The 12,511-nt window shown below is 47.0% G+C and overlaps 1 protein-coding gene across 2 annotated transcripts in view; it reads right to left on the bottom strand.

Moving 5' to 3' along the window:
• Nucleotides 1-12,310, bottom strand: part of WDR59 (WD repeat domain 59) — a 40,670-nt gene extending 28,360 nt beyond the window's left edge. For both annotated transcript variants that reach the window (XM_077288782.1, XM_077288781.1), the window contains exons 1-3: nucleotides 12,182-12,310; nucleotides 10,148-10,197; nucleotides 9,056-9,191 (exon numbers count right to left, since the gene is read on the bottom strand). In XM_077288782.1, coding sequence (XP_077144897.1) covers nucleotides 9,056-9,191; nucleotides 10,148-10,197; nucleotides 12,182-12,280 — 285 coding nt within the window. In that variant the 5' untranslated portion in view covers nucleotides 12,281-12,310. The remainder of the gene's footprint in view (nucleotides 1-9,055; nucleotides 9,192-10,147; nucleotides 10,198-12,181) is intronic.
• Nucleotides 12,311-12,511: the final 201 nt, after the last annotated feature.

The following is a 12,511-nucleotide window of genomic DNA, read 5'->3' as shown; positions in this document are numbered from 1 at the left end:
CATGTGCGGTGCTGGGGTCTGCTGCGGGGTGTGTGTGTGTGTGTGTGTGTGTGTGTGTGTGTGTGTGTGTGTGTGTGTGTGTGTGTGTGTGTGTGTGTGTGTGTGTGTGTGTGTGTGTGTGTGTGTGTGTATATATATCGTCCGATGGGACTACAAGCTCGGGCTCTGCCTGCTACAGTGACAGTGAGTGACACATTAGCCAATGGTGGGACAGTAGTAGTCCCATCATCCAGCTAATGTGTTGAATGTAAAAAAACAAAAACAAACAAAAAACACACATGTACAGTATATACATACATACAACACACACCATGCGACGACATGCACCATGCGACGACATGCACCATGCAATTAAATGCGACGACATGCACCATGCAGCAACATGCAACATGCGATGACATGCAGCATGCGACATCATGCAACATGCCACATACAACATACAGTACACGTAACAAAGTACATTATTATTATTATTTATTGTTATAGTGCTATTTATTACATGGCGCTTTGCATGTGAGGAGGGGTATACATAAAAACAAGTACAATATTCTTAAACAATACAAGTCATAACTGGTACAAGAGGAGAGAGGACCCTGCCCGCGAAGGCTCACAATCTACAAGGGATGGGTGAGAATACAGTAGGTGAGGATAGAGCTGGTCATGCAGCGGTTTGGTTGATCGGTGGTTACTGCAGGTTGTAAGCTTGTCGGAAGAGATGGGTCTTCAGGCTCTTTTTGAAGGTTTCGATGGTAGGCGAGAGTCTGATGTGTTGTGGTAGAGGGTTCCAGAGTAGGGGTGATACGCGAGAGAAATCTTGTATACGATTGTGGGAAGAGGAGATAAGAGGGGAGTAGAGAAGGAGATCTTGTGAGGATCGGAGGTTGCGTGTGTAGGTAAGTACCAGGAGACGAGGTCACAGATGTATGGAGGAGACAGGTTGTGGATGGCTTTGTATGTCATGGTTAGGGTTTTGTACTAGTCAAGGCGAGAGATGATGAGGGCATGGACTAGGGTTTTTGCAGATTCTTGGTTGAGGAATGTACGGATTCGTGAAATATTTTTGAGTTGAAGTCGGCAGGAAGTGGAAAGGGCTTGGATATGTGGTTTGAAGGAGAGATCAGCGTCAAGGATTACCCCGAGGCAGCGAGCTTGTGGGACTGGGGAGAGTGGGCAGCCATACACTGTAATGGATAGGTTCGTTGGGGGGGGGGGGTCGCGTGAGATGGGGGAAAGATGATGAATTCTGTTTTGTCCATGTTAAGTTTCAGAAATCTAGCGGAGAAGAAGGATGAAATAGTGGACATACATACTCACCATCACTTGTCACCTTGATCCCCGAAGACAGTGTCATCTATAAAAAATATTAAAATAATAAACAAACAATATACTCCCTGTCTGCAGAAATCCAATTAAAACGAGTGTCTCTCGACGATCTCCTGTGGAGAGCAGGAGCATCTGAAGATGCAACTGCTCTCCAGGGGCTCCAGGAATACAATGATGGAAGGTATCCTTCCACAATGTATTCCTACGCCCCTGTGAGAAAATAGTCCCTAGTCTCACTTTATGCCATTGCTGTGTGAGATATTTTCCCAGGCAGCAATTGCCATAAAGTGAGACTCAGAGGTTACAATAGTTCAGTGATGCACTGCAGGAGCCATTGTCTCCTGTCAGTGTGTCACTGAGGGTCCTGTAGAGCAGTGACATCACCCAATGTCACTGTTCTATAGGGGAGATCGTCGTGGTACACTCGTTATTAATTGGACTACGGCGGACAGGTAGTATACGGTTTATTATTTTACGTTTTTTGCAGGCGCTGAAGTATGGTAAGTATGGTGAAATGAAGAATGTTAAAATACATTTTTCCTTATGTGTGTTTTATTAACCCTTTATTACTATTGGATTAATAACGGATAGGCGTCTTGACGCCTCTCCGTTATTAACCCGGCTTAACGTCACCTTACAATAGCAAGGTGACATTAACCCCTTATTACCCCATATCCCACCGCTACACGGGAGTGGGAAGAGAGGGGCTAAGTGCCAGAATTGGCGCATCTTACAGATACGCCATTTCCAGGGCGGCTGTGGACTGGTATTTGTAGCCGGGGGGGGGGGGAAACCAATATCCATGGCCCCTCTCTAGGCTATGAATATCTGTCTTTCGTAGCCTTTCTGGCTATAAAATATAGGGGGACCCCAGGTCATTTTTTTGGGGGGTCCCCCTATTTTACTAGCCAGTAAAGGCTACGCAGACAGCTGAGGGCTGATATTTATAGCAGGCTACAAATATTGGCCCCCGGCCGTCGGCTTTCCCCCTCTGGTGCAGAAAATTGTGCGGGAGCCCACACCGTATTTTTCCGTTTTTTATTAAACGCTCATTAAGGTCTCTTTCACACTTGCGTCGGTACGGGTCCGTCGCTATGCGTCGGGCCGACGTACTGACGCACGTTGTTAAATTTGTGCACGTGGACAGCGGATGCAGTTTTTCAACGCATCCACTGCCCATTCTGAAGTCCGGGGACGAGGGGGCGGAGTTTTGCATGCGCGGTAAAAAAATGGCAGACGCGACGGACAAAAAACGTTCACTTGAATGTTTTTTCGTGCCAACGGTCCGCCAAAACACGACGCATCCGTTGCACGACGGACGCGACGTGTGGCCATCCGTCGCAATCCATCGCTAAGACAAGTCTATGGGTAAAGAACGCATCCTGCGAGCACATTTGCAGGATCCGTTTTTTCCCAAAAAGACGGAAAGCTAAAAACGCAAGTGTGCAAGTAGCCTTAGAAACATCGGCCTATTATATATCTATCTATAGATATATTTATAGATACATCTATGTATCTATAGATATATCTATCTATCCATATATCTGGCTGCTTTCACACATCAGGTTTTTGCCGTCAGGCACAATCCGGCGAGTTTTGAAAAAAACCTGATCCATTTTTTTCCGCCGGATCCGTTTTTTTCTCATAGAGTTGTATTAGCGCCGGATTGCGCCTGATGGCCACACACGTTTCATCCGTTTGCCGGATCGGTCAAAAAAGCTGTTTCCGCTGGATGGAAAACACATACAGAGGAACGTTTTTTCTGTCCGGCGAAAAAACGCACAGCGACGGATCCGGCAAAAAAACATATGAAACAGATGTGAAATGATGAATCCGGCCTTGGAATTCGTTTTTTCATGCATGTTTCCTTTCAAATCGTGCACATTTTCCGTTTATTTATTTCCAAAAACTGCATCAAAACCGCGCAAAAACAGCACCAAAAACTGCATCAAAACCTGGTGCAGTTTTGATGCCATTTTTGATGCAGTTTTTGGTGCGGTTTTGATGCAGTTTTTGATGCCGTTTTTGGTGCGGTTTTTCCCGCGGTTTTGATGCAGTTTTGATGCTTTTTTTATGCAGTTTTATGCACGGTTTTGATGCATTTTTTAATTCGCTTTTGGTGCGGTTTTTTGCGCGGTTTTGATGCGTTTTGGTGCGTTTTTGAAAGCTCAATAAAGATGTATTATTGAACAAAAAAAAAAAAAAAAGATTTGTGATGTCATTGTTCAACCTCCTCTTTTACATTTGTCCAACCCACATTCCATTACACACACAGATAGACATATAGATGAAATGGATAGACAGATCTATAGATGCATACATCTATCTATTCCTATATCTATCTATAGATATATCTGGATAGATATATCTATTGATAGATGTATGGATAGCGTAGGGTGTGTGTCCACTGTCCAGATTACATCCGAATTAGCTGCAGATTGGATGCTGCGTACTTGTAGTCCCATCGGATGATGCCTGCACACACACCCCAAAAGACCCCCCGCACAGCCCCACACACCCGAACAGCCCACAGACCCAGCACACACACATACACGCACACAGTCACCGCCCACTTTCCTCCTCCTGAACTGCAGCGTTTCTCGGACCCACATCCACAGCAAAACTGCAGATCTTTTTTATATCTGCGGTTTTGCCCGAATCAATGAAAGTCTAAAAGGTGCAGAAACGCTGCAGATCCGCACAAAAGGAGTGACATGCTGCGAGAAAAAAAAAAGCTGTGTTTCGGTGCGGCTTTTTCCGCAGCATGTGCACAAGTCTGCGGCTCCCATAGACTTACATTGGTTGTGCACTACACTGCGGATTTGATGCAATTCTGTGCGGCAAAAACGCTGCGGATCTGCAATCAAATCCGCAACGTGTGCACACAGCCTTAGCATTTAGTGAACCTAGCAAAAAAGCCAAGCAAAAAAAGTGCGGGATTGCACTTTTTTGCAATTTCATTGCACTTTGAATTTTTTTTCACATTTTCTGTTACACGACATGGTAAAACCAATGGTGTCGTTCAAAAGTAGAACTTGTCCCGCAAAAAATAAGCCCTCACATGGCTATATTGACGGAAAAATTATGGCTCTGGAAAGAAGGGGAGCGATAAACGAAAACAAAAAAGCTCCAGGGGTGAAGCGGTTTAGAAACATGGATATGGACATATCTATGGAAATAGATATAGATATATCTGTATGTATCTATCTATCTATCTATCCATCTATCTATCTTTGTGTAATGGAGTGTGGGTTGGACAAATGTAAAAGAGGTTGGACAGAAATGACATCACAAATCTTTTTGAAGATAGAGGGGGGAGAGGAGGGAGGGGTTGGGGTGTGTTTTGGAGTCGGTGTGGCGAGTGCAATGCATCATGGAACTTGTAGTATTAGAGCACAGTAAGTCAGGAGAAAGGAAGTTGTCGATTAACCCCATGAGAGCTGGATCCAGCACTAAAGATGTGCTGCTACAGCATGATAAAAGGTAATATTGCTAAAATAAACACAGTAGATGTTTTCAGTGGCACATAATAGCAAGATTAATGAGAAAAAAAAAAAAAGGTTATAGTAGTGGACAACTTCTTTAATTTTGGAGGTTACGTCACCACTCCACATCTTAAGCCAGAGGGCTCTTCGTGCAGAATTGGACTGGACTAGGGACCTAGCCGCAATCCTAATAGACTCCATGGAGGCGTCAGAGAAAGGCCGAAGCCTTTTGAAGCATGGGTAGAGAATCCAGCAGTTCTCCCCTTGATGTGCCCTGAGAAATATGCTTCTCAAGCTCATCTATCCAGTGAGAAAGGGCTCTAGCGACACAGGTAGCCGCAATGTTAGATTTTAATCCAGAGGTGGACGTTTCCCAGGATTGTTTTTAATAGACTCTCCATTTTCCTATCCAATGGATCCCTTAGCTGGGAGGAGTCTTCATAGGGGAGTGAAGTTTTCTTAGCCACTCTTGCCACCTGTATGTCAACCCTTGGCACATCCCAGGAAGGGGAACCTGCCTCTAAGGGACACCTGTGCCTCATTTCCGATGGTGTGACTAGTCGCTTCTCTGGGCATTCCCACTCCTGAGATATCATGTCTATGATGTTTTGGTGTATTGGGAATCCCATTCGCTTTTCTGACTTCCATCCTCCAAACATTTCATCTTGTATTAGTTTGAGATGCAGCCCCATAGTGCTGCTCACTGCCATCACTAGTTCATAAATGTAATCCAAGGAGAAAAAAAAAATATTTTCTTGCTTCGGAAATTTTATAACTTGAAGTTTCTCCCCATTTTTCCGAGGAGGAAGAATAGGAACGGTTACAATCAGAGTCAGAATCCTCAGTTTGAATCCTCCTTTTTTTTTTAGAAGGAGAAGGATTTTTTACAGAGGCATAGGAGGATTGAAGGCAGCTAAGGAAGATTGCACTTCACTCCTGACAAGCGTATGGATTTCTTCCAGCAGGGAAGGTTGCCCGGCTCTAACGATTTTGTCCGTGCAGGCCTGACAGTTTTTTCTCCCATAAGGAGGGAAGCTTTACACTGCAGATCTCACATGTTGCCGTTTTCTTGCCGGGTTTCTCTGGGCAGACTTTTCTCCCTAAAATAGAGGGAGAGTGGAGTCAGGAATTAAAAGAGGGCCACTATCACCCTGGCACGGACCCACCCCGCGACTGACTTACAGGAGCTGGGGCAGCGCTGGGCTCTACAGATGCAGGGCAGGAAGCACCATCCATACTGAAGGATCAGTCTTACCTGGAGGTGTCTTCAGGCTGGTTTATATAGCAAAAAACCCAGCGCAGGTGAAATCAGTCCCCTCCTCATCCTCAGGTCCAAGGCAGGCCTCCACGTGGGGCGGCGCACCATCCGCGGTGTCCGAAGGCCCTGGAGGCCGGAACAAGGCCACACCAGGAAGTGTGTGCGTTCCACAGGGTGGAACGCAGAAACCGGAAGTGACGCGCACGCGACCGTCGTCGTCACTTCCGGGACGCCGAGCTGCAGGAGGATGACGAAAATGGTGGTGAGCTCAGGAGGACACTGCTGGGGATCACTGGCCCGCTTTACCTCAATGAGGCGTGGGTGGGCCAGGACAGGTCCTGAGTCCGGAGGAGACGGGAGCAGCGCAACATGTGGAGGAAGGCAGAGCCCACTACCACCACTGCCCGGTTAAAATGCAGGTATGCCACGGTCACCGGCCACGCAGCATAGAAAAACCTCTCCATGCCCCATGGGGGACAGGAAAGACACTGGCGATTTGGAGGTAGAAGGGGCCTTTTAACCTCTTTGTGCTTCCTGTCCCCCATTAGGGAATGGAGACATCCTCCTATGCTGTCGTGGAAGGGGACTAGAGAAATCTACTGTTTGGGCGCACGGCAGAGCTCAGAAGGGAAGGAGCGCCATTTGACTTTATGAATGCAGAATTTGCTGGAATAATCAGCGTAAGCCACCTCAAATTGCAGAGCCCCTGATCTGCCTGGACAATAGAAACCCCCCCCACAAGTGATGCCATTTTGGAAACTAGATCCCTTTGGGAATTTATCTACAGATGTAGTGATGATTTTGACTCCAGGGGCGTTTTCCAGAAACAAGCAGCAGTGGATGTTGCAGAGTGAAAATTGCAAACTCCTGCTGTAGTGACCAGTACGTTGTGCCCAGCTCATGCTTCTGGAGACACGCACCTGTAAATTAGGTGGGCTCTCATCCCTACAGAAATGCCAAACATGTTGGTAATATATGGTTTAGGCACACAGGCTCAGAAGGGAGGGGGCATTTGGATTTGATAGCGGAGAATTTGCTTTATTTCTTTTGGCGAGTGAGGAACCATTTAGCTTTTCCACAGACTTTGTGCTACCAGTAATATGGAAGCCCCCTAGATTTACGTTAAAATATGACAGACCTGAGTGGGTTCTTGCTTTTTTTTTGTAGACCGAGTTGAAGCTTTTATTGGGAACATTTTACATAATGTTTGGGATCACATTTATCCTGCGCTCTACGCTGAGCACCTTTGGGATTTCCATCTAAATCTGAGTGACGTGGCAGATTAAACCCCTGAGGGATCCATTCACTATAACGAGGCAGCAGATTTACTTTGGACTCCGTCTGCCCTCTGTTCAGCGTTGTGTTTTTCAGACGTGCACATAACTGTGGACGAAGGCACTTTTATGGACACCTAAAAAGATGGACACATCACAGGTCAGACGGCATCCACAGTGCCTCCATCTGCCTCATTATAGGGAATTTTCTGCCAGGGGTTCTGTCTGAATCACGTATATCAGATATGTACAAGGAAACTCCGGTGTAAGCGCTCAACGCAGAGTGCAGGATAAATGTGTCCTGAACCTTACTATGATCTTTGGGAGGCAGAATAAAATAAATAAATAAATAAATAAAAACAGCAGGTGTAGAATTGGTTTCATTTTTTATGCTGTTCCTCGTGCGGTAAAAGTGATTAAGCGACTTTATTCTTCGGGTCAGTCCGATTACAGAGATACCAGATTTATATCGGGTTTTATGTTTGGCTGCTGTCACACTCTAAAGACACTTTTATGGAAATAACTAGTTTTTGCATCATCACATTTTGAGAGCTATAATTTCTCCATATTTCAGCCAACAGTCACGTGACCGCTTGTTTTGTTTTTTTTGGGGGGGGAGCTGACGTTTTTATTGGTACCATTTTTGGGGACATGACATTTTTTGATCACTTTCTATTCAGATTTTTGGAGACAAAATTATCAAACACCATGGAAAATAAATATATATTTTTTTTTATGTTTTGGCGCTTTTGCACAAACAAAAACAAATTATAGAAAATTATTTTTGCATTGCCTTATTCTTAGCGCTATAACTTATTTTTCTGCTGATGGAGCAGTATGGTGGATTGTTTTTTGTGGGACAAGATGACGTTTCAGCGGTACTAATTTTAGTTACATTCGTCTTTATTACCACATTTTATTCCACTTTTTGTTCGATAGTATGATCATAAATCAATGTTGCTTGCGGTCTTCACTAAAGGGGTTAACGGTGCGACAGTTTTATAGGCCGTGTCGTTTCGGATGCAGCGATACCAAATGTGTACTTTTGTTCTCCCCCTCCATAAAAATGTTTATGGGTACAATATATTTTTATTTTGTGATCTTTTTTCATATTTTTACAAGTTTTCTCACTTTTTACTATGTCCCTCTATGGGACTTTCACTTTCTGCAGTCTGATCGCTTGTATTGCATGGGGATAGAGGAGCATTGCTCGGTTTTACTGTCAGCTCTGCACTGGCAGACATGCTCTGAGCATGGTGTAAGCAAGTTTGCTAGCCCGGGTGACCTGGATGCCATCATGTTGACATCGGGTCACCATGTCAAAGATCAATGATCGGCCCCTCACCACGACGTCGCGGGGGGCGCCTATCGGCGATCAGAGAGGGTTCCCTCACTCTGTCTGCGATATCGATAGCAGTATTTAGGGTTAAAGTTCGGGGAGCAGTGCGGGACGGATCCTGCACTAAGTGCCTGGTGTCAGAACCAGCTGACACCCGGCAGCGATCGCCTGCACTCAAGCTTCTGACGTATCCATACATCCCAGGTCAGTAACTACCAGGCAACCTGAACGTATGGATATGTCAAATGTCGTACAGAGGTTAAAGGGGTCCCCCCCCCTCCCATGCAGATCTCCAGCCCCTGGATCAGGAAAACCTCCCATAAGCCAGAACAATCATTCATGATCACAGCTCTGACCGAAATAGAAGAAAACTTACAGAAGCTGCAAAAAAGTGAGTGTAGCTGTCATGTGGGTTCCACTGCACCGTGCCGATGTCCCACTTGCTCTGCCGGGATATTTTTCGGGGGCCTTCGCTGGGGGTCTCCAAGTTAACGATGTACAGAAAACGGCGGCTGTAACGGAAAAGACAGGCAAGAAGTAACATCACCAAGAATAAAGAGTAAGCGTCTGCGTGTCACAAGAACTGCAGCAGCACAGAGGCTGGGGGTTGTAGTCCCACAAATGATTTCTTACCGACATATGATTCTACTAGTGCATGTCAGAAAGGCCACGTTCACACAGTCAGTATTTCACCTCAGTATGTGTAAGCAACGACCAGGAGTGGGTGACAATGAAGAAGTGTTTTCCACTCCTGGTTTTGGCTTACAAATACTCACGTAAAATGCTGACCAAATACTGAACATGGCCCAAGACAAACACTACAGTTTCTGCCCATCCCCCACTATGACCGGCCACAGGGATGGAGCGACAGCCGCCTCTCCCCTCCACATCATATCATTATGCTCCTCACTCACTGCCTCCACCATAAAGGAAAAGACAGATTAAAGAACTGCCAAAAAAAATAAATAAAAACAGAAAGTGCAAAGTGTCCTGATTGTAATAAATCAGTGTAAAAATGCAGAATAAGAGCAGGCTTATATCCCCTAATGCCATGGCTTCATCTATGTCACAATATGAGCACATATGGAAGGTGATGATGGGTGTAAACTGTAAGTGAACTTTTATTATCATCCAAACTGGTGCGGAATCGGGGAACCTGTTAATTCAACTGAGTGCACAATGCTTCATAATGGAAATTATCCTAGTATGCCATGTTCTATATGGTTTGTTCACTATTACTGAGAGTGTAATGTTACCTCCATGTTATTGTAAAGGGTGACTGTTTGTAGCATTCTGACCATATACTGTGATATTATAGGTTTGTAACTTTATCCTGTGGAATCTTTCAATAAAAAGATTTTAAAGAAAAAGAGCAAGCTTAGATACAACTAAGCAGACGGTATCACATCGTTTTGTACCTAATCCTTGGATGCTTCCCCTTGTAGATATAACCCAATAAGACACTCACCCAGAGAGGACGGCGAGCTGCCCCTGACAGTCCACCGACATTGCAGTCGCCTAGAACAATAAAGATGGAGGTCATGATGTGACAAATCAGACGAACCAGCAACATCAGGGAGCGCGGACGTCTAGTGAGGGGCAGAGCGCCCCCAACAGATGATGTCTGGATATGGGAGAGGGCAGGGAGACAGAGGCGAACGGAGACTCGAGGGTGAGATGGGGACAGAGGGGTCAGGAGAACCAGTGGGACAGAGGAGTCCAGAGACATGGGGGGGGGGGGGGGCAAAGAGGCATTCAGAGACATGAGGGGACGGAGAGCAGTGCAAGAAGGGGAAGGGGGTTAGAGAGGGGGTTCACGAGACCCAGAGGAGGGAGAGGTGGAGGGGAGGACAGCAGTGTCAGGAGACCTGAGGTGAAGCAGGGGTATCCAGAGGCATGGGGGGGTTGACAGTGGCGTCCAGCGACCCAGGGGTGGGGAGACAAGGGTGTCCAGAGACATAGGGACTCTCTCCAGTCTATCCTTAATGCGGCAGCCAGGGTCGTCCATCTGGCTAATCGTTACTCGGACGTGTCCGCTCTTCGCCAGTCGTTACACTGGCTGCCCATTTATTACTGGATACAATTCAAAGTACTTGTTCTCACCCACAAAGTTCTCCACAGTGCGGCACCCCCTTACATCTCCTCCCTCATTTCTGTCTATCGGCCTAGCCGACCGCTGCGCTCTGCAAACGACTTTCGACTAACCTCTGCACTAATCCGTACCTCCCACTCCCGACTCCAAGACTTCTCCCGTGCTGCGCCAATCCTCTGGAATGCTCTACCCCAAGATATTAGGACCATCCACAACTTGCATAGTTTTAGGCGCTCGCTCAAAACTCATTTGTTCAGAGCGGCCTATCACGTTCCCTAATCAAACTCATTTTAGGTTTGTGTGTGTGTGTAGCCCATTCACTATCTCCACCTACCCCCACTCCCTGAAGATGGCTGGACCATCACTGTAAATACACCATTGTAAATACACACCTGTACTTTGTATCTCCCCACCCCATTGTAGATTGTAAGCTCTCACGAGCAGGGTCGTCTTATTTTGCTTTATTACTGTATTGTTAACATTGTTACCCATGACTGTTGTTTGAAACTGTTAAACTGTAAAGCGCTGCGGAATATGTCGGCGCTATATAAATAAAGATTATTATTATAGGGGTGGGGGAGTGCACAGAGGCGTCCAGAGACCGGGGGGGGGGGGGGGGGGGGGAACCAGGGGCATCCAGAGACATGGGGAGGGTGTGGACAGACACATCCCAAGACCCAGGGGTGGGGGAGGGGTGTCCAGAGACATGGGGGGGGGGGGGGGGTGACAGGTGTCAGAGACATGCGGTTGGGCGTGTGGACACAGCCATCTCGAGACCCAGGGGTGGGGTAACAGGAGCGTCCAGAAACATGGGGGAGACAGAGGTGTCCAGAGACATGTGGGGGGTTAGTGTAGACAGAGGCGTCCCAAGACCCATGGGTGGGGTAGCTGACCAGCAGCATCTGGAAACCCAAGAAAGAGAGAGGTGGAGGAGGATGACCGTTGCGGAGACTGGTGTCCCGAGACATGGGGGGCAATGTCAGGAAATCTGGGGGCATGCAGAGGTGTCCAGAGACATGGGAACAGGGGAGGCATCCAGAGACATGGGGATTCCACTGCACTTGTACACTGTGACAAACCATCAGCACAGGGAGGGTATTTGCTCTGTACATCACACTGCGACAAACCCTCAGCTGAGAGAACCCTTTCCTTCATCTTTACACATTTCCCACAGATAGCAGTGCAGCAGATACATATTGCCATGCTGGGACTTGTAGTTGCCTGGTAGAGGAAGGAGTTTAACCGGCATGCTCTCTGCGGTCCCATGGAGCGCAGTTCAGGGCTGCACATGCGCAGTGTGACCAGGCTGCACTCCTTCGCTTCCGATAGTGTCACTGCCCTGACATCCGGTTGAAGCTCCCGGGAGGTCCCCGCACAGGACGCTTCTCCTTCCCTCCACCCGCCACTTACCTGTGAGTCGCGGAACTCCACCACCACGTTCTCACTGCTCCAGTGAGCCGCCATCTTTCCAGCCAAGCAGCGGAAACAACAACAAACGTTCTGCGCCATCACGTCGCCGTCACCTAGCAACCACGTCACGCAGGCGCAAGGTGTTCTGGGAGCTGTAGTTTTATACTGCTACTTGTAATACTCAATGTGGCCGCCAGAGGTCAGGAGGGAGCAGTGTCAGAATCTCTGGGTATTTCATTTTTTTAGGACGATTTAATGGAAAATTCAGAAGAAACAGATGTACTGTCACAGCATCCAGAGGTGGCCTCGATGCCTTCATTCTGCGGGTCT

Source organism: Ranitomeya variabilis, chromosome 2 (assembly GCF_051348905.1).
Source record: "Ranitomeya variabilis isolate aRanVar5 chromosome 2, aRanVar5.hap1, whole genome shotgun sequence".
NCBI classification, from domain to species: domain Eukaryota; kingdom Metazoa; phylum Chordata; class Amphibia; order Anura; family Dendrobatidae; genus Ranitomeya; species Ranitomeya variabilis.
The sequence above is the reverse complement of the archived record's forward strand: the minus strand, read 5'-3'. Positions and strand labels throughout refer to the sequence as shown.